We start from the raw sequence: 21,914 nt of genomic DNA on the forward strand, positions 1-21,914 counted from the left end.
AGATTAGATGGGCTGAACAGCCTCTCGCTGTGCCGTCATCATTCTTATAGGCCCCCCCGCGACTGCTCCTCTCGTACCCTGCCCGCTGAAAAGGTGATGGGGGAGAGAGTGGCCGAGGGAGTGAGGGAGGGAGGGGGGGGAGGGACGGAGGGAAGGAGGGATGAGAACGACCCACAGCCCCTCACCTCCACCGTCAGAGCAACTCCTCCCCCCCCCCCCCCCCCCCCCCCCCCCCCCACCCCCGAGTGTGTGTGTTACCCAGTGAAGGGGAGGTAGCGGGAATCAGGGGAGAGCGACCTGAGGCCGGAACCAGGGACGAAACCGCGGTCGGCCACGGGATCAGAAATCGCAGCCCGGGAACACGATGAGCAGCTTGAGCCGACGGGAGTGGGACACGGCTCTGGCTCATTTATATCGTCCATTCCATCCACAGACGCTGCCTTGCCCGCTGAGTTCCTCCGGCACTGTGTGTTTTGCTCAGGATTACAGCATCTGTGGTTCAGGAGCGGTAATCGCTATCACAACATGGAGGGGACACAATTTATTGGTGGGCGCACGCACACACACAGACACGCGCGAGGTTTCGGTCGTGGGCCCCATATAAATGAGCCAGAGCCGTGTCCCACTCCCGTCGGCTCAAGCTGCTCATCGTGTTCCCGGGCTGCGATTTCTGATCCCGTGGCCGACCGCGGTTTCGTCCCTGGTTCCGGCCTCAGGTCGATCTCCCCTGATTCCCGCTACCTCCCCTTCACTGGGTAACACACATAAAAATCGGGAGCTGACCTGGTTGATGACCGACTCCGACCTCCAGCAACAGTAGCTTCGTCCGCCCCGAATCGTGGGGTTCACTCCGCCCGTTGGCGGCGCCTTTCATCGCCCGGTGCGCTTTGAAAGCGTCCGCGAGATCTTCCATCGCCCATCGCGCGGAATCAGTCTGAAGAAGGGTGTCGGCCCAAAACGTTACCTATTTCCTTCGCTCCATAGATGCTGCTGCACCCGCTGAGTTTATCCACCTTATTTTTGTGTACCTGCGCTGAATTATAATGTCCCACCCCCACTGCCTGCTAATCGACGTCTCTCTCGTCCAATCGGCGCCCCCGATCCTCAGTCCCACCACCACTGTCTCGCGGAATGCGGAAATTTTTAATTTAAAAAAAATTCACCGATTTTCAAAATCCGGATTAAAATACATAGGGGGATTATTGCCCACGTCCCAAAACATGGGGGGCGTGAATCTTCGTCTGTCCATTTTCTCCACAGATGCTGCCTGAGCCGCCGAGTTGCTCCAACGCTGTAGTTTTTGTTTGATATTCCAGCATCTTCAGTTCTTGGTGTCTCCGTTAATCTGGATTTGTTTGAACTGTTTCTTTTCAGCAGCGGCGCGGCGCAGACCACACCCGGAGTCCCAGGATCCACGCCCAGTCATGGCGACCAGCGAGGAACTGGATCGCGCTTCGGCGGAGCTGAAGGCGAACATGAAGGAGGCAAGGGCAACGATGGGGCTGTTCCAGGATAGAGCCGTGTTCGCCACCACGGCCGGTGTGTTGAAGGGAATCTTTCAGGTGGGCGGCGCCATTCTGAAGCTGGTGCTGGGAAAGCGGGAGAGCGAGGAGCTGATCTATATGAAGGAGCAGTTCCAGGCCGTCAGGAACCAACTGGATGTGATTTCTGATCAGATCCGGCAGGTGTTGTGGGAGATCGAGAGGAGCACGATCAACAACCAGTACTTCCCCATCGAGGAGAACCTCAAGAACCAGTTCCGCAAATACATGGACATCTTGAGATCAGCGCCCGAGTTCCGCGACAAGGAGCGAGACGAATTCCTCACCCACTTCGACGTGACCAAGGGCGACCAGAACCTGCACACGCTCTTCGACGCGGTCATGGGCTTCTCCGCAGTCTTTGGGAAGCCCATCCTGGAGACAGCCATGAGCTACGACCAAAGGAACCGGCGCCTGATGGAAAGCATGTGTTGCCGGCTGAAGGAGCTCTTCTGCATCGGTCTGATCGCTCTCCTGGGCCACGCCGCCGTCACCGGCAACGACGTGGAGGCGTTGAAGAAAGAGTGGAACCAGAAACTGGCGCAAGTAGAAGCCAAAATGAAATCCATGGTAGATCGGTGCGTCAGCGAGTTTGCGCAGCAGGCAGAGATAGATGTCGAGAGGATGGTGAAGGACAAGGGGGAGAGAGATAACAAGGGGTGCGCCACCTTTATCCTGGAGGGACTAGTGAAGAAATACGACTGGGTCCGCTGGTCAGTGCGCGTCTATGATCCTGTCTCAGGCTTTGACAATCACTGTGTTGGTGGCCCAAACCGTTTTGAGTTTTTCCGGCTCAATAACATCAACGTGGTTGTGTCTTACTCCATCGACCCAAAACCCATAGACGAGTCGCAGATCGGCCAGTTGATGCAGGGCAAGGATGGCTGGAGTGACGCCAGAGAAGTGTTCGAGTTCATCTCCACCAACGTCCCGCACAACTACGTGGTCCACGCGGTCAGGCGCTACAAAGACCTGTGGAACCACAAGGACTTCCCCAACGCCTGCCACTTCTGGGAGACCTACAGTGGGGTCACCCTCTGTGTCCACTCCACATGATGGCCCCAGAGGCGAGCCGGTCCCGTCATGGCGGGGTATGTTGGAAATTAAACAGATCAAATATGTGATTAAAGTGAATCCGGACCCAATCAGTTCAGTGTCCGCGCCCTAGATTTATCAGCGCTACAATTCGGCGCTTAGAGACCAATCAAAGGTCACCGTCGGATTGTAAAACCGTCGGTGTGCAACCGGTGAGCAGCCGCTTCCCCAGTTTACTGACCGTCCGCTGAACACCAAGCGCTGCAGACACGACCCTGTCTGGTTACCTCCTGCACTCAGCCGCCGCTGCCCGGCAAACAACACAATGGCCACCGGCAGCGGGGTCTCCGGATGCCCTTTATCCTTGCATTGTTGTCATTGCTTGTGCTTAAAGTGATTAATCGGTTCTGTGAAAATAAAGACGATGTACACGGTAATCAGTTCAATGAATTCGAGTCACGAGTCAAGTGTTTAATTGCGATTTGTAACCACAACGGAACCCTGAAATTCGTGCTTGCTGCAGCTAAAAAGCCGCCAAACGGAAAAACAAAGAGATAATTTATAATAATACAAAACAATATCACCTATTATTTTGCTCCAGAGATGCTGCCTATGCCGCTGAGTTACTGCACCCACCACCCTTTGTGTGAAAAAACTACCCCTTAGATTCATATTAAATCTTTCACCTTCACCTTCAAATGATGTCCTCCGGTCACGGTCACGGTGGCGCAGCGGTAGAGTTGGCGCCTTACAACGAATGCAGCGCCAGAGACCCGAGTTCGATCCCGTCTACGAGTTCTGTCTGAACGGAGTTTGTACGTTCTCCCCCCGTGCCGAGTGGGTTTTTTCCGAGATCTTCGTTTTCCTCCCACACTCCAAAGACGTACAGGTTTGTAGGTTAATTGGCTTGGTATATGTGTAAATTGACCCTAGTGTGTGTAGCATAGTGTTAAGGTGTGGGGGTCGCTGGTCGGCGCGGACTCGGTGGGCCGAAGGCCCTGTTTCCGCGCTGTATCTCTTATCTAAACTAAACTCTGGGAAAGAGATTCTGTGCATCTACCCAATCTATTCCGCTCATGATTTTATACAGCTCTCTAAGATCACCCATCATCCTCCTTCACTCCAACCTATAGTCCCAGCCCATTCAACCTCTCCCTCTAGCGCACACACTCTAGTCCTGGCAACATCCTCGTAAATCTACTCTGTACCCTTTCAAGATTGACAATATCTTTCCTATAACATGGTGCACAGAACTGAATACAATATCATCATCACATCACATCACATCTTCCCATCTCCCCCCATGTCTGCTTTCCGCAAAGACCGCTCCCTCCGTAACTCCCTTGCCAATTCTTCCCATCCCTCCCGTACTACCCCCTCCCCGGGCACTTTCCCTTGCAACCGCAAGAGATGCTACACTTGTCGCTTTACCACCCCCCTCGACTCCATTCAAGGACCCAAGCAGTCATTCCAAGTTCGACAGAGGTTCACCTGCATCTCCCCCAACCTCATCTATTGCATCCGATGCTCTAGATGTCAGCTGATCTACATCGGTGAGCCCCAAGCGGAGGCTTGGCGATCGTTTCGCCGCTCGGTCCGCATTAACCAACCTGACCTCCCGCTGGCTCAACAATTCAACTCCCCCCCTCTCATTCCGTATCCGACCTCTCTGTCCTGGGTCTCCTCCATGGCCAGAGGGAGCACCAGCGGAAATTGGAGGAGCAGCATCTCATATTCCGCTTGGGGAGTCTGCATCCTGGGGGCATGAACATTGAGTTCTCCAAATTTTGTTAGCCCTTGCTGTCTCCTCCCCTTCCTATTTCCCCCTCAGCCCTCGGGCTCCTCCTCCTCCTTTTTCCTTTCTTATACAACACTTTAACTTCGGTATTCATCTCCCCTCTCACACCGTTCACTATCAGCCCAGACCTTACTCTCTTATCCCTTCTCGAACTTTCCTTCCCATTAATGCGGGAGTCTTTAAATTCATATTAATTCGGTTGACACCTGGTACTCGCTGCCAGGGAGGTGTGGATTCAGGTACAATCACTCGCTTCACTGGCATTCACAGAGAAAGAGTCGAGGCTCACATGGGTATGTGCCTCAGGTGCGAAGGTTGCGAAAGAGATTGACCAAATTGTTACAAAGTGCTGGAGTAATTCAGCGGGTCAGGCAGTATCTCTGGAGAACATGGATCGGTGACGTTTCACAGAGTGCTGGTGTAACTCAGCGGGTCAGGCAGCATCTCTGGAGAAAATGGATAGGTGACGTTTCACAGAGTGCTGGTGCAACTCAGCCGGTCAGGCAGCATCTCTGGAGAACATAGATAGGTGACATTATCGTTGGTCTAATCTGTCCACTTTTAATTGTTCTTGTTTATCGCCCACCAAAAATGCATAAGGACTTTATCTCACAATTTGCTGATCTTATCTCTAGCTTGTTGCCCAAATTCGACCGGGTCCTGATTCTTGGTGACTTTAACATTCATGCCGGTTGTCCCACATTGATGAATTTATGAACCCGGTTGAGTCCTTCAATCTGACTACTTAGGACTGGACCACGCACAAGCTTGGCCATACACTCGACTTGGTCTCCCAATTTGTAATACATACATTATTGATGCGTGTCTGTCTGATCACAGTGCAATTGTATTCGATACATCTTCTCAAATACCAGGAAGCAAAAAAGTCTGCGAGAACGCAACACGTTTCCGACCTCATTTCCAAAAACATCAAAATACCAAGGTCCTATTTAGTACTATTACCTCTGTCATATGTCCTGCCCCAGTACCAGCTTAGCTGGGTCCCCTGCTAAGTGCGAAGAATTTACAACATTCTTCACCAGCAAAGTTAAGAACATCAGAACGAATATTTCCCCTCCCATCCGTGACCTAGGTGTCTCATTAGTCTGTTCCTCTAAATTAGACTGTTTCCAACCCGTTACCCTACCCTCCCTTGTAAAGCTTGTCACCACTATGAAACCTGCTACCTGCCCCATCGACGTTTTCCCTTCTGCCCTTCTGAAGGATGTCATTGCAATAGCCGGTCCCAGCATCCTCGCCATCATCAACAATTCTCTGGCCACTGGCGCTGTTCCAACCTGTTTCAAGCACGCGGTGGTCCAGCCCCTCCTGATAAAACCTAACCTAGACCCCACCTTGCCAAGCAACCACAGATCTATTTCCAAACTGCCTTTCCTTTCAAAAGGCCTTGAAAAGGTAATGTTAAATCAACATTTGCCTTACCTTCACCGAAATGCCATCCTGGAAAGTTTCCAATCAGGTTTCAGGGCCCAACACAGCACAGAGTCTGCCTTGTTGAAGGTACATTACGACCTACTTCTCACCATTGACTCCAGCGACTGAGCAATTCTGCTCTTTCTCGACCTCAGCGCAGCATTTGATACAGTCGACCACACCATCCTAATTGACCGTCTCCGGAATGGGGTTGGTATTGATGGCACTGCCCTGAGCTGGTTCCTCAACGATAGGAGTTTCTCTACTAACATTGGTAACTCTTTCTCCTCCCCAGCTAGCTTTAGCTGCGGGGTTCCACAAGGCTCCATCCTAGGCCCCATTCTCTTCTCCCTGTGTATGTTGTACAGGGTCTTGGTGAGACCATACCTGGAGTATTGCGTACAGCTTTGGTCCCCTAATCTGAGGAAATACATTCTTGCCATAGAGGGAGGTCAGACAAGGTTCACCAGGCTGATTCCTGGGATGTCAGGACTTTCATATGAAGAAAGACTGGATAGACTCGACTTGTACTCGCTAGAATTTAGAAGATTGAGGGGGGATCCTTTAGAAACATACAACATTCTTAAGGGGTTGGACAGGCTAGATTCAGGAAGATTGTTCCCGATGTTGGGGAAGTTCAGAACAAGGGGTCACAGTTTAAGGTTAAGGGGGAAATCTTTTAGGACCGAGTGGTGAATCTCTGGAATTCTCTGCCACAGAAGGTAGTTGAGGCCAGCTCATTGGCTATATTTAAGAGGGAGTTAGATGTGGCCCTTGTGGCTAAAGGGATCAGGGGGTATGGAGAGAAGGCAGGTGCTGGATACTGAGTTGGATGATCAGCCATGATCATATTGAATGGCGGTGCAGGCTCGAAGGGCCGAATGGTCTACTCCTGCACCTATTTTCTATGTTTCTATGTTTCTATACTCCCTTTAGGCCGAGTCATTCAAACGCACGGCATTTCCTTCCACTGCTATGCAGACGATACACAACTCTATTTCCCCCTGAAACCCAACAACGGATTAAATCTACTCAGCCGTATGCACTGCCTCGATAATATAAAGTGTTGGATGGTCCAGAAGTTCCTCCAACTAAGCGAGAGGAAGTCTGAGGTCATACTACTCGGCCCCTCGGACTCAACCAGAACGATAGCTGGCAGCCTTGGAAGCCTTACCTCATCACTCAAACCTCACGTCAAAAACCTTGGCGTGATATTTGACTCCGCATTGAAATTTGACAAACAAGTCAATGCCGTGGTAAAAGTTAGCTTCTTCCAGCTTCGGACCATAGCTAAAATAAAACCTTTCCTCCAATTTGACATCCTCGAAAAGGTCATCCACTCATTTATCTCCTCCCGCCTAGATTACTGCAACTCCCTTTACACTGGCATAAGCCAATCGTCGCTGCCCCGCCTGCAACTGGTCCGAAACGCCGCAGCGAGACGCCTGACGGGCACCCGAAAAAAGGATCACATTACCCCGATTCTGGCCTCCATCCACTGGCTTCCTGTGCGGTTCAGAATCAATTTCAAGCTCCTTATTTTTGTTCACAATTCCCTTAACGGGCTTGCCCCCACTTACATCAAAAGTCTGCTTACCCACCACACCACCTCCAGCTCCCTCAGAGGGGCCGACGTGGGGTTATTGACCATCCCGCGGTCTAGGCATAAGCTCAGGGGCGACCGCGCTTTTGTGGTTACAGTCCCAGACTGTGGAACAGCATCCCTCTTCCCATCAGAACTGCCCCCTCCATCGACTCTTTTAAGTCTAGACTTAAAACTTATTTTCTACTCTCAAGCCGTTCTTGAGGTCCTCTGAGAGAGCGCTGTGTGTATGTATTTATGTATGTATTGTTGATCTATGTACCACTGTTTGTAGCACGTTAATACCTGCACTAATGTGAAGCACTTTGCTCAACGAGAGATGTTTTTAAATGTGCTATAGAAATAAAATTGACTTGTCTTGACTTGACGTTTCACAGAGTGCTGGAGTATCTCAGCGGGTCAGGCAGCATATGTGGAGAACATGGATAGGTGACGTTTCACAGAGTGCTGGAGTAACTCAGCGGGTCAGGCAGCATCTGTGGAGAACATGGATAGGTGACGTTTCACAGAGTTCTGGAGTAACTCAGCGGGTCAGGCAGCATCTGTGGAGAACATGGATAGGTGACGTTTCACAGAGTGGTGAAGTCGTCTTCATGCTTATTTTGTGCACAGCCTGAAGTTGTAGGACAACTTGTTCTATTTGATCTTATTTAATTGTACACACCAGGTAGATTGCATTCGTCAAAACAGGGCGGCATCACTTCCTGGTTTGGAGCTGCAAGGCTTATGAGCAAAACCAACTTAACAGGATAGTGAAGACAGCCAGCAGGATCATTGGTGCCCCACTCCCTTTCCTGTTGGAGATCTATCAGAAGCGGAGCATCAGCAGAGCCATCTCCATTATTAAGGACCCCTATCATCCATCACACCACATCTTCTCCATTCTGCCATCTGGGAAGAGGTACAGGAGCATCAACTGCTAAACCAGCAGGATGCTACACAGCAGATATGGTCATTTTAATTTTTAAAGCTATATGTATTTGTTCTGTTTTTATTAATCATAGAAACATAGAAACATAGAAAATAGGTACAGGAGTAGGCCATTCGGCTCTTCGAGCCTGCACCGCCATTCAATATGATCATGGCTGAGCATCCAACTCAGTATCCTGTACCTGCCTTCTCTCCATACCCCCTGATCCCTTTAGCCACAAGGACCACATCTAACTCCCTCTTAAATATAGCCAATGAATTGGCCTCAACTACCTTCTGCGGCAGAGAATTCCAGGGGTTCACCACTCTGTATGAAAAAAGTTTTCCTCATCTCGGTCCTAAAAGATTTCCCCCTTATCCTTAAACTGTGACCCCTTGTTCTGGACTTCCCCAACATCGGGAACAATCTTCCTGCATATAACCATATAATAACCATATAACAATTACAGCACGGAAACAGGCCATATCGACCCTTCTAGTCCGTGCCGAACACGTATTCTCCCCTAGTCCCATATACCTGCGCTCAGACCATAACCCTCCATTCCTTTCCCGTCCATATAACCATCCAATTTCTTTTTAAATGATAAAAACGAACCTGTCTCCACCACCTTCACTGGAAGCTCATTCCACACAGCCACCACTGAGTAAAGAAGTTCCCCCTCATGTTACCCCTAAACCTCTGTCCCTTAATTCTCAAGTCATGTCCCCTTGTTTGAATCTTCCCTACTCTCAGTGGGAAAAGCTTATCCACGTCAACTCTGTCTATCTCCCTCATCATTTTAAAGACATCTATCAAGTCCCCCCTTAACCTTCTGCGCTCCAAAGAATAAAGCCCTAACTTGTTCAACCTTTCTCTGTAACTTAATTGCTGAAACCCAGGCAACATTCTAGTAAATCTCCTCTGTATTCTCTCTATTTTGTTGACATCCTTCCTATAATTAGGCGACCAAAATTGTACCCCAAAATTGTACCCCAAAATTGTACCCCAAAATTGTACCACATACTCCAGAATTGGCATCACCAATGCCTTGTACAATTTTAACATTACATCATTACTTCTATGCTCAATGCATCTAGCCTGTCCAACCCCTTAAGAATTTTGGAAGTAACTGATGGGAACTGATTGAGAAACAATGTTTTCGTTTCATCTGTGTATGTAAGTACTCAGTTAAAATGACATTAAAATAAATACTGAATACTGAATACTGAATACTGAAGGCAGGAACGGGGTACTGATTGTGGATGATCAGCCACGATGGGGTGGAAGATTGCAACCTTCACGTGGTCCGCCCTGTTTCGACTAATGCAATCGACTCGACGTGCACAAACGGAAGATCAAATAGAACAAGTTGTCCAACAACTTTAGGCCGTGCACGGCACACGAACGAAGAAGAAGGTCAGCCATGATCACAGTAAATGGCGGTGCTGGCTTGAAGGGCCGAATGGTCCACTCCTGCACCTTTTGTCGATTATCTATTGTCTATTATCCACCAGAGAGTTCCAATATCAAGTTCAAGATATAAGCGTACCCCCGTGGAGTAAAAACTCACTGCGTTGTCTCACCTTAACCCTGCGACACCGCTCCCCACGGGAAACACGGAGACAATTGGAGCTGTGAGTTTCCACTCACTGTGGGGCGGGGCCGTGTGGGGGAGGGAGGGGTTGAGTCTGTGACAGGAAGCCTCTGGCACAAACTTCGGTCTTGTCGTTGAGCGGAAGCGGCGTTGACTCACCGGGATAAGCAGGGAGGGTGGAGGGTGGAGGGTGAAGGGTGGAGAGGGGGGTGTCATCACAAAAAGGGAGATAGATACCTGAGAGCTAACAGTGGGTGGGCGGTCGGTGCAGCAGGCGAGGGCGATTGACACGGGCGCGGCCCGTAAAACTATTTAATTGGTGAAACAGAACATGCCGTCTTATTCCAGTTAGTCCAGACCATCGCAGGTTAAGCCAGTCAAACAACTATCCGGAGGGGGCGGGGGGGGGGGGGGGGGGGTAGGGTGAGTATAGGTGCCTGTAGGGACCGGCCCGAACTGAGGTAGGGCCGGAGATGTAGATCAGTCCGAAGAAGGGTCTCGACCCGAAGCATCGCCTATCCAGTTCTCCAGGGGTATTGCCTGACCCGCTGAGTTACTCCAGCACTCTGTGTCTTATTTTTTTTTTACCAGTGATGGATTGGGCAGGGTTTCAGCTGGGTCAAGGCGGGGACTGAGGGTTCGGTTTTCAACACAGAGGTTAGGAACATGGAACTGCGGCTGCTGATGCACACAAGAAGACACAGACGGTGTTAGAGTATGTATACTCACAATCGGAAGAAGCTGCCAGAGAAGGTAGTTGAGGCTGGGAATATAACACAATTAAAAATACATCTTGACAGGTACATGGATAGGAAAGGTTCAGAGGGAGAAGGCGCTGGCAAACGGAACCAAATGAATAATTTGCAAACATAGGGCATTGCAAATGCCAGTAACAAAATAAGACAAAGTGCTGGAGTAACTCAGCAGGTCTGGCAACATCTCTGGAGACCATGGATAAGACATTTCGGGTCGGCACGACACCAACCCATCTTCTCCAGAGTTGCTGTCCGACCCGCTGAGTTACTCCAGTACTTTGTGTCTTTTGTCGTCGACGTTGACGAGCTGGACCGAAGGGCCTGTGTTGTGCTGTACCGATCTGCAACTCTTGACTGCAATTTGCAGGTGGTTTAAAGTGCAATACTGCCGCACGCTGGGCAGAGCTGGTATTACATTACTAACTGTGTCCGCGGGTGGGAATCGCTCCACTGAACAGACAAGGTCATTTCACTCTTCTTCCAACCCATGGCCACAACCCACTGAAAGTTCAACACAACTTTTGTTGCATTTTGGAAAGTCTAACATGCGCAGGACCTGCACAGTGACTGGTAGGGGTCTGGCGTGTTTTGTAGAGTAGAGTAGATCTAGGAGTGTCGGTGCAAGGTTCCTTGAAGGTGGAGTCTCAGGTAGATGGGTTGGTCATAAAGGCGTTTGGCACATTGGCCTTCATCAGTCAAAGTATTGAATATAGAAGTTTGGAGGTCATGTTGCAGTTGTATAAGACGTTGGTGACGCCGTATTTAGAGTACAGTGTTCAGTTCAGGGCACCATGTTATAGGAAAGATATTGTCAAGCTTGAAAGGGTACAGAGCAGATTTACGAGGATGTTGGCAGGACTAGAGTGTGTGCGCTAGAGGGAGAGGTTGAGTAGGCTGGGACTATTGCTTGGAGTGAAGGAGGATGCTGGGTGATCTTAGAGAGCTGTATCAAATCATGAGAGGAATAGATTGGGTAAATGCACAGAGTCTCTTGCACAAAGTTAGTTTAGTTTAGAGATACAGCGCGGAAACAGACCCTTCGGCCCACCGAGTCCGCGCCGACCAGCGACCCCCGCACCTTAACACTATGCTACACACACTATGGACAATTTACGCATATACCAAGCCAATTAACCTACAAACCTGTACGTCTTTGGAGTGTGGGAGGAAAACGAAGATCTCGGAGAAAACCCACTCGGTCACGGGGGAAGAACGTGCAGACTCCGTACAGACAGCACCCGTAGTCGGGATCGAACTCGGGTCTCGGGCGCTGCATTCGCTGTAAGGCGACAACCCTACCGCTGCGCCACCGTGACCCGAGGACATCATTTGAAGGTGAAGGGGAAAGATTTAATATGAATCTAAGGGGTAGATTTTTCACACATATGGAACAAGCTGCCAGAGGAGGTATTTGAGGCAGGGACGATCCCAACGTTTAAGAAACAGTTAGACAGGTACACGGATAGGACAGGTTTGGAGGGATATGGACCAAATGCGGGGCAGGTGGGAGGAAACTAGTGTTGGTGAGATATGTTGGCTATTGTGAGCAAGTTAGGCCAAGGGGTCTGTTTCCACGCTGTATCACTCTATGCCAGAGTGTTAAAGTAGGCGCATGGTATACTTGCCTTCTCTGGTTGCCCATTGAGTATTTGAGCCAGGAGGTCATATTGCAGCTTTATAAAAAATCGGTTCGGCTAGTCTATGGAGCATTGAGTTCAGTTCTTGTCGCCCTATTACAGGAAGGACGCAGAGGCTTTGGGAAGAGTGCAGAAGTTTATCAGTATATTAAAAAAGCACATAGTGCTGGAGTAACTCAGCAGGTTAGATAGCATCTCGGGATGGATGGATGATCGCCGTTGCGGTCAAGACTCTTCCTCATACCAGAATGCTGCCTGGAATAGAGGGATGAGGGTGTTTTCTTCTGAGCGTCGGTGAATGAGAGATGATTGGGTAGAAGTTTATAACATTGCGAGATATGGTAGAGTTTTTTTTCCAGGATGGAAATGTTAATTGCCAGATAGAATGTATTTGTGAGACGAGAAACGTTTAAAGGAGATGTGCAGGACAAGCTTTTTAAACCCATAGTGAAAGGTGACCCGACGGCGCGGCCAGGAGTCGTGGTGGCCGGTCATACGATCGTGGCTTTTGAGACCACCTTGGCAGGCACGTGAGCGGGCAACTTGGACAGGTTGGGGGAGTGGGCAGAGATGGGAAATAGTGTGGCAGATTGTGGAGTCATGCATTTTGGTAGTAGGAATAAAAACAAACAATTGTCTAAATCGGGAGGGAATCCAGAAATCGGAGGTGCAAAGGGACTTGGGACTGTTGGTGCTGCATTCCCCAAAAATATAATCTGCAAGTCGAATCGGTATCAAAGGAAACAACCCGGCTAGCATTTATTTCAAGAGGGCTAGAATACTAAAACAATGTTGATGCTCTTTCAGGCGCTGGTAAAGTCGCATTTGGAATATCGTGAGCAATTTTGGGCACCATATCTGAGGAAGGATGTGCTGGCTCTGGAGAGGGTGCAGAGGAGGTTTGCCAGAATGATCCCAGGAATGAGTAGGTTAACCTATGATGAGCGTTTGTGTGGGGAAGCCTATGATGAGCACTGGACCTGTACTCGAGATAGATCAGCCATGATTGAATGACGGAATAGACTAAATGAACCGAGTGGCACGGGGGATGTCGGGGAACTCTGATTTCTGGCTTTGCTTGGATTCACCCAGAGGTGATGGTAATATCGGCTGTTTCCACACGAAACCTCCACCGGGTAACCCGCGCATTTGTTGATGCACCAGACTATTTTTGTAACGAAGTCGTTACCTCCAGCTCGGACACCAATTTTTGTTAACTAATAATGGTACAGATGTATGGATCTGATCCGCTCTGTCAGTGGACTGTTTGCACCCCTCTCTCCCGTCTTTATCACCTCTTCCCCAGCCAACAATGGACCATTGTGGGCTAAACCCTTCATTGGTCATCTGTTACCGGCCCCAGCATGTGTTAGTCTTTACCTACCTCCGGTCCCCCCCCCCCCCAACCCCCTCCCCGATTCTACTTTCAATCTGAAGAAGGGTCTCGATCTGAAACGTCACCTGTTCCCTTTTTCTCCAGTGATGCTGCCTGACCTGCTGAGTTACTCCAGCATTCGGTATAAACCAGCATCTGCAGTTTCTTCCTACACACGTTCACCACCCCCGCCCTCCCAATATATTCCATCAAATATATTTCATTGATATGGAGTACCAGGTTTACATATCCGTTGTGCTGCTGCAAGTAAGAATGTCATTGTTCCTTTTCGACAATAAAATACTCTTGAAAGTTGAGGCGAAGAGGCGGAGGGAGGTGCAATTACAACGTGTCCAGGGCGATGGGACTGGTACTTAGATGGCAAATGTGGTGAGGGGTCTGGTCTAATTCGGACAAATGGGATTGGCCTTGATGGACATGAAGTCAGCATGGACAGGTTGGGCCTAAATGACTGCTTTCCGCGCTGTGCAGGTGGAAAGCGGACAGGGTGTTCCGATCGAAGGGATGCGTGAGGAAAAAAGACGTTGAACTCACCCGAAGGGGAGGGTGGAGTTGGAGGGCGCCGTTTAGTCGGTGATGTCCTGGAATACCTGGGAGAGGTACTCCTCTCGCTCCTTGTCGCGGAACTCGGGCGCTAAGCTCAGGAACTCCATGTATTTGCGGAACTGGTTCTTGAAGTTCTCCTCGATGGGAAGTACTGGTTGTTGATCGTGCTCCTCTGGATCTCCAACAGCACCTGCCCGATCTGATCAGAAATCACATCCAGTTGATTCCTGCTGATCTGGAACTGCTCCTTCATATATTTCAGCTCCTCGCTGTCCTGCTTTCCCAGCACCAGCTTCAGAATGGTGCCGCCCACCTGGAAGATTCCCGACAACACACCGGCCGTGGAGGCGAACTGGGCTACATCCTGCAACAGCCCCGTCGCTACACTTGCATTCAACGTGTTCTCCGTTAGCTGCGCCGAAGCGCTAAGCAGTTCCGCGCTGGCCGCCATGACTGGGCCTGGATCGTGGGACTCAGGGTGTGGTCTGCGCCGCGCCGCTGCTGGAAAGAAACAGTTCAAACAGATCCAGATTAACGGAGACACGAAGAAATGAAGATGCTGGAATATCAAACAAAAACTACAGCGTTGGAGCAACTCGGCGGCTCAGGCAGCATCTGTGGAGGGAATGGACAGACAAAGATTCGGGTCGCGACCCTTCTTCAGTCTGACCGGGTGCGGGGAGGAGGGGGGGGGGGGGGGCTGGAAAACGGGTGGGGGCAGGACAAAGCCTAGCTAGTGATAGGTGAATACAGGCGAGAGGGTCATTGGCAGGTGGGCTTAGGTGCCAAACTCAGGAGGTGAAAGGAAGGTAAATGAATGTCAGATAACGGGAGAAGGGGTGAATTGTAAAGGCGGAGGGAGGGATGTAGGTTAAATGGAACGTGGGGGGAGTAAATAGAGAACAAGATTAATGTTTGAACGAAATCCTGCGCCATGTCGCGGCGACGGATGTCAAACTCGAATGAAGCAGAGGGTCACGCCAAGAACAGACAGGTGATGAGTCACAGATAGATACAGCACGGAGACGGGTCCTTCGGCCGACCCAGTCATAGTCACAGAGATACAGCACGGCAACAGGCCCTTCGGCCCACCCAGTCATAGTCACAGATAGATACAGCACGGCAACAGGCCCTTCGGCCCACCCAGTCATAGTCACAGAGATAATGCACGGAGACAGGCCCTTCGGCCCACCCAGTCATAGTCACAGAGATACAGCACGGAGACAGGCCCTTCGGCCCACCCAGTCATAGTCACAGAGATACAGCACGGCAACAGGCCCTTCGGCCCACCCAGTCATAGTCACAGAGATACAGCACGGCAACAGGCCCTTCGGCCCACCCAGTCATTGTCACAGATAGATACAGCACGGAGACAGGCCCTTCGGCCCACCCAGTCATTGTCACAGATAGATACAGCACGGCCACAGGCCCTTCGGCCCACCCAGTCATTGTCACAGAGATACAGCACGGAGACAGGCCCTTCGGCCCACCCAGTCATAGTCACAGATAGATACAGCATGGCAACAGGCCCTTCGGCCCACCCAGTCATTGTCACAGGAAACAGGTCCTTCGGCACACTGAGTTCTCGCCCTATTCATTAACCCCCGTGCAGGTTAGCGGTGGAATCTAGATAATTCATGTGAATTTAGGGAGAATAAAATCAGAACACAATCACGGGCGGAAATCGCCCATGTTTTGGGAGATGGGCGATAATTCCCCCCATGTTTTGTAATCCGGATTTTGAAATTCAGTGAAAAACATTTCAATTAAAGATCTCCGCTTTCAGCGAGACAGTGGGGGTGGGGTGTGGGACTGATGATCGAGGGCGCCGACTGGACGAGAGAGAGGTCGGTCAGCAGGCAGTGGGGGTTGGACATGATGATTTAGCGCGATGATTGGATGAGTGAGGTGTCCGTCAGAGGCGAAGTTGGGGGGTGGGACTGAGGGAGGCGTCCTTGTGGTGCACATATCATAGTGGGGAGATTGAATCGGCCCTTTCGCGGGCCCTTTCATCGCCGGGCGCGGGAACTTCCATCGCCGCACCGTGCGATGAAAGGCCCCGCCAACGAGCCGAGTGAAGCCCACGATTCGGGGCGGACGAAGCTACTGTTGCTGGAGGTCACCAACCAGGTCAGCTCCCGATGTTGCCGTCCACATGGGCCACGGGCGAAACCTTGCGTGTGTGTGCGCGTGCGCCCACCAATAAATGGTGTCATCCCCATGTTGTGATAGCGATTACCTCACCTGAACCACAGATGCTGGAATCCTGAGCGAAACACAAAGTGCAGGAGGAACTCAGCGAGCAAGGCAGCGTCTGTGTAGGGAATGGACGGTACGAATGAGTGGAGGTGGCTTCGCCAGAGCCGGCTCCCACTCCCCCGTCGGCAAAAGCTGCTTATCCTGTTCCGGGGCTGTAAGTTCTCCTCCCGTGGCCGGCCTCATTTCGTCCCTGGCTCCGGCCTCAGGTCGCTCTAACCTGAGTCCTGCTAACTTACTGGGTAACACACACACACGGGGGGTGGGGGGGAGTTACGCTGTCGGAGGAGGTGAGGGGCTGTGGGCCGCTCTACTCCCCCCTCCCTCCACCCCCCCTCGGCCACTCTCTCCCCCACCACCTTTCCAGCGGGCAGGGTGTGAGCGGAGTAGTCGCGGGGCGAGCAGTAAGAATTATGACGGCACAGCGAGAGGCTGTTCAGCCCATCAAATCTGTTCGAGTGCCAGTGGACCAGTCGCCCCAGTCCCACACCCGCCGATCATGTGTATGATTCTCTCTCCGTTGCCTGATCATCTGAGACCCTGTGGGTGAGACACTCCGTTTCCAGGTGTCCTCCAAACCATCGCAGCTCTTCATAGTCACCATTCCTTCGTACCCACCCATGCCCGCCGTCATTTCAGCTAAACCCTTTACCTGTATCGTAGACACTTTGTGTCGCCTCCTGCTGCTTTCCGCGAACTCAGAGCTCTCCCTACTGCCTCCCTTCAACAGCTCTGCTCCCCCCAATGCCTTTCCCCGCCTTAAGTAGCAGCGCTCGCCCTGTTGTTGTGGATCAGCTGAGGCCTGGAGCCCCTCCCCCCTGGAGCTTCCCTCTTCGACCACGTCTTGGAGCCTCCACCCCCGACCACATCCTGGCCAAAGGGGCATTTGTCAGGAGTCCAGCAAAACTGGGCGGGGGATTTATGGCAGCGCTGGAGATATCAGCAATAAAATTAACGCTCGGTTTATTATAGTCTGTGGGCCGAGCATCAAAAATGTGTCTAGAAATAGGTTTTCGTGACCCAAGTCACCAAACTACATGAAAATCTCCACAGATTTAGATGAAATATTATTGAGAAGGAAGTCATACCTCGTCATTGCCAAAAGTTGGACATTAATTAAATAAACTAATTAGAAAATGAGAACGGGAAAATAAGCGCCGTCTAGTGGCCAATGCCCGTATTACACCATGGGCAGCCTATTTCCGTGTTGCAGTCTATTTAAACTATATATTAGTATACCAATATATATATAGATATATATATATATATAACCTGTTAATATGAATCTTATCATATATAATTAAGTATAATAATATTATATAATAATAATATGATGAATATAATTGTGAGTGTGTTTTTTAATGACATGCCGCAGAGGTCCTGCTCCTGAACCAGCCTAATTAATGGGTTAGGGCAGTTCTTGTGGGTTCCTCCCTTTACTGGACCCCACTGACTGCCAGTGTGCAGAATGGGGGTAACGGCCATAGTGGGACCGGGGCAGTGCCAGGCAGACATGTTCCAGTCACCTTAATAGGAAATTAAATTAGACTGCAGCACATTTGGTCGCCCAATTATAGGAAGGATGTCAACAAAATAGAGAGAGTACAGAGGAGATTTACTAGAATGTTGCCTGGGTTTCAACAACTAAGTTACAGAGATAGGTTGAATAAGTTAGGTCTTTATTCTCTGGAGCGCAGAAGGTTAAGGGGGGACTTGATAGCGGTCTTTAAAATGATGAGAGGGATAGACAGAGTTGATGCGATTAAGCTTTTCCCTTTGAGAATAGGGAAGATTCAAACAAGAGGACATGACTTCAGAATTAAGGGACAGAAGTTTAGGGGTAACATGAGGGGGAACTTCTTTACTCAGAGAGTGGTAGCGGTGTGGAATGAGCTTCCAGTGGAAGTGGTGGCGGCAGGTTCGTTGGTATCATTTAAGAATAAATTGGATAGGCATATGGACGAGAAGGGAATGGAGGGTTATGGTATGAGTGCAGGCAGGTGAGACTAAGGGAAAAAATTGTTCGGCACGGACTTGTAGGGCCGAGATGGCCTGTTTCCGTGCTGTAATTGTTATATGGTTATATGGTTATGTCCCAGGTTTTAAGGGCTCGTGAATCTGCCCAATTAAAGGGTCAGGACAGATCCTCTAGGTTTCCCCATTTACTGAGCCCCGCTGACTGCCAAAGTGGTGAGAGTGGGGGTAACAGCCATAGTGGGACTGGGGCAGTGCCAGACCTGTTAGAGACCTGTCTTATTTCTGATGTAAATGTCACATCCTGACCAAGAATCGAATACTCTGATGTTTACTCGATGGATATTCATTTTAAGCTACAATGAGCTTATATTTATGTTATAGCCCCCCCCCCCCCTTTCAAACATGTATCTGTGGATGTAAGTGTGTATTTACGTGTGGATGTATGTATGTGTGCATGTATGTTTGGATGTGTACATGTATGTCTGCGTGTGAATGGATGTGTGTGTGTGTGTGCGGATTTATGTGTGCATGTATGTGTGTGTTTGCATGCATGGAAGTGTGCGTATGGATGGATGGATGTGTGTGTGTGGATGTGCGTATGTATCTATGTGTGGATCGGTGGGTGGATTGTCGCAGTCATTCAGCGGCACGCCATTATCATAAGTAATTCACTCATCGTTTAAATAATAATGAATAAACAGTGAAACGATCCACATTAAAATAAAACTTTATGTAATCATTTTTTTCCATAATGTATTTATTTTGTGTACATTGAACCTTTACAAATGATGCAATGCACTGGTAGGACATGCCTACGGTCAGTGTGCTCGACAGTTGCTGTTTGTTGACTACGACTTGTCATGGATCGAAGCAGTCTCTTTGGGGCCGGCTCATCTGCTTCACCATCAGGAACTGCCTCTTGAGGTGATTCACCTGCTTCAGCCTTTTCAGCGTATTGAACTCAATTGAAAGAGGAAAAAGAAAACAGAAAAGGAATGAAAAGTAAAATAAGTCAACATCCTCAAATATATCTTTTCATTTTTCAAAGTAACATCATCTGACCATGAGTAAAATGATTTGTTGTTTGAGTCGTATCATTACCTTTCTTCCTTCTAGACTTTGCTATCGCTCCATTTATTGTTGTTATGTTGCAGAAGTGACGACAGCACTCTGCATGATAACCCGGGATACACTGCTGCCTCCTAATAATAGAAGATAATATGTGTCAGGGTGTATTTTACATCTTTTCATGTTTTATATTATGTAAGACAATATCGACATATCAATGAGGAAATTAAACATGTATGCATGTCCAGGTAGGTGGGATGGCAAGTCTGCAAATTATTGTAGTCTGCAAAGTAGTGTTCATTAAAGCACATTGCACTTTTGTGTGGACAGGCTGTGAAGAGTGGAAGGGCAGAGGCTGCAGAAAAATAAAATCTCATATTACTTAGGCCTGCATGGACTTCAATTCATAAAATGTCGATCTCTTCTTAATGTCAATGAGACTTACACTGCAATTTACTGCCATAGATAAGACTTCAAGTTCAAGTGCAGGAGCAGAGGGTGCAGAATAGATAGAGAAAGAAACATATCATAGTACCTAGGTCTGCATGGACTTCAATTCATAAAGTGTCAACCTCTATTTAATGTCAATGAGACTTACACTGTAATTTACTACAATTGATAAGTTATTTCAAGTTTAAGTAGAGGCTAGAAAAAAAAATCTCATAGTCATTAAGTCTGCATGGACTTCAATTCATAAAATGTCAACCTCTTCTTAATGTTAATGAGAATAACAATAGAAAAACTAGTTCAAGTTCACATCACCAATTCATGTCTACAGAAACATCAACCATTTCTGACAATTTCTCACTGCAATGGAAGCTTATAAAGTGCGATCAATTTCCCTCCGTTTTTCTGCCGTGGTCGGAGCCTAGAAACGGCCGTTACAGGCGGCACTTTGTACAGCCAACCCCCCCCCCCCCCCCCCCCCCCCCCGCTCGCGGCGATGATATACGGTTCCGCGTAAATCTCCAGTAAAACAGGCATCAGTGAAGCCCTCTCAGCCATGTTGTGTGCTAGCCTGAAACAAAGCACATGATTGGCCAACTGGCAGACAACTCAATGTTAAACGTGCATTGATTGGACTAAAAATGACCCGAAATGTTTCCGTTTTTTCTCAAATTTAATAAAAATGTTCAAGTGTTGTTCATGACGAGTTTCAGGGGTGATTTGTATAGTTTTTTTACACAATATGTGAACATTTAATGTAGTTTGGTGACTTGGGTCACGAAACTGTCGAATAAAGCTCCTCGGCCCACAGCCTATTAGTATCGATTTATTATTGTCACGGGAATGGAGAAACAGTGAAACATGTTGTTTTGCGTGCTGGCCAAGGAAATCACAACACATACCCTGGTGTGTAGGATGGTGTCAGTATGCGGTGATCGCTTGTCGGTGTGGATTCGGTGGGCCGAAGGGCCTGTTTCCGCACTGTATTTCTAAAATAAACTAAAATACTAAACATATGAGTACAATAGGTCATTTTTTGACTCTCTTGATGGAGTAACTCAGCAGGTCAGGCAGCATCCCTGGATAACATTGATAGGTGATGTTTGGGGCCGGACCCTCAGGTAATGCTGAGGAGAAAATAAGCAGAGTGAAGAATATAGTGTTACATCTACAGAGAAAGTGCAAGCAAAACAAGTGCATGGCCCGCAACGAGGTAGGTTGAAGGATCGTGAGTACATCCTAGCTTATGTCAGGATCGTTCAGTTGCCAGGTAACTGCGGGAGGAAACGCTGTTCCTGAATCTAGTGGTGCAGGAGGATGAGGGGTAATCATATAGAAACATAGAAAATAGGTGCAGGAGGAGGCCGTTCGGTCCTTCGAGCCAGCACCGCCATTCATTGTGATCATGGCTGATCGTCCCCTATCAATAACCCGTGCCTGCCTTCTCCCCATATAGAGGTGAATAAGATCATGAGAGGAATAGAGCGGGGAGAATAAATCTCTTGCCCAGAGTAGAATCGAGGACCAGAGGACATAGGGTGAAGGTGGAGAAAAAAGATTTGAATGGAATCTAATGGGTAATTTTTTACACAAAGGGTGGTTGGTGTATGGAACAAGCTGCCAGAGAAGGTCATGTGTATGAAAGAACTGCAGATGTTGGTTTAAATCGAAGGTAGACACAAAATGCTGTAGTAACTCAGCGGGACAGGCAACATCTATGGAGAGAAGGAATGGATGACGTTTTGGGTCAAGACGGTTTCTGGTCTCAAGAAGGGTCTCGACCTAAAACGTCAAAGCCTTTGTCCTGTCAAAGCCAAATCATTGGATATTTTTAAGGCGGAGATTGACAGATTCTTGATTAGTAAGGGCGTCAGAGAAGGCAGGAGAATGGAGTTGAGAGCTAAAGATAGTTCAGCC

At 49.1% G+C, this 21,914-nt stretch overlaps 2 protein-coding genes across 2 annotated transcripts in view; both read left to right on the forward strand.

The window, feature by feature from the left end:
* Nucleotides 1-21,914, forward strand: part of LOC116984164 (protein rapunzel-like) — a 106,887-nt gene that overhangs the window by 29,900 nt on the left and 55,073 nt on the right. The window lies entirely within an intron of this gene.
* Nucleotides 1,390-2,643, forward strand: LOC116985648 (protein rapunzel-like). Its single transcript, XM_033040515.1, has one exon. It carries the CDS (start codon nucleotides 1,425-1,427, stop codon nucleotides 2,595-2,597), a length of 1,173 nt encoding a protein of 390 aa, XP_032896406.1. The 5' UTR covers nucleotides 1,390-1,424; the 3' UTR covers nucleotides 2,598-2,643.

Source organism: Amblyraja radiata, chromosome 2, assembly GCF_010909765.2.
Source record: "Amblyraja radiata isolate CabotCenter1 chromosome 2, sAmbRad1.1.pri, whole genome shotgun sequence".
In the NCBI taxonomy this organism is placed as follows: Eukaryota; Metazoa; Chordata; class Chondrichthyes; order Rajiformes; family Rajidae; genus Amblyraja; species Amblyraja radiata.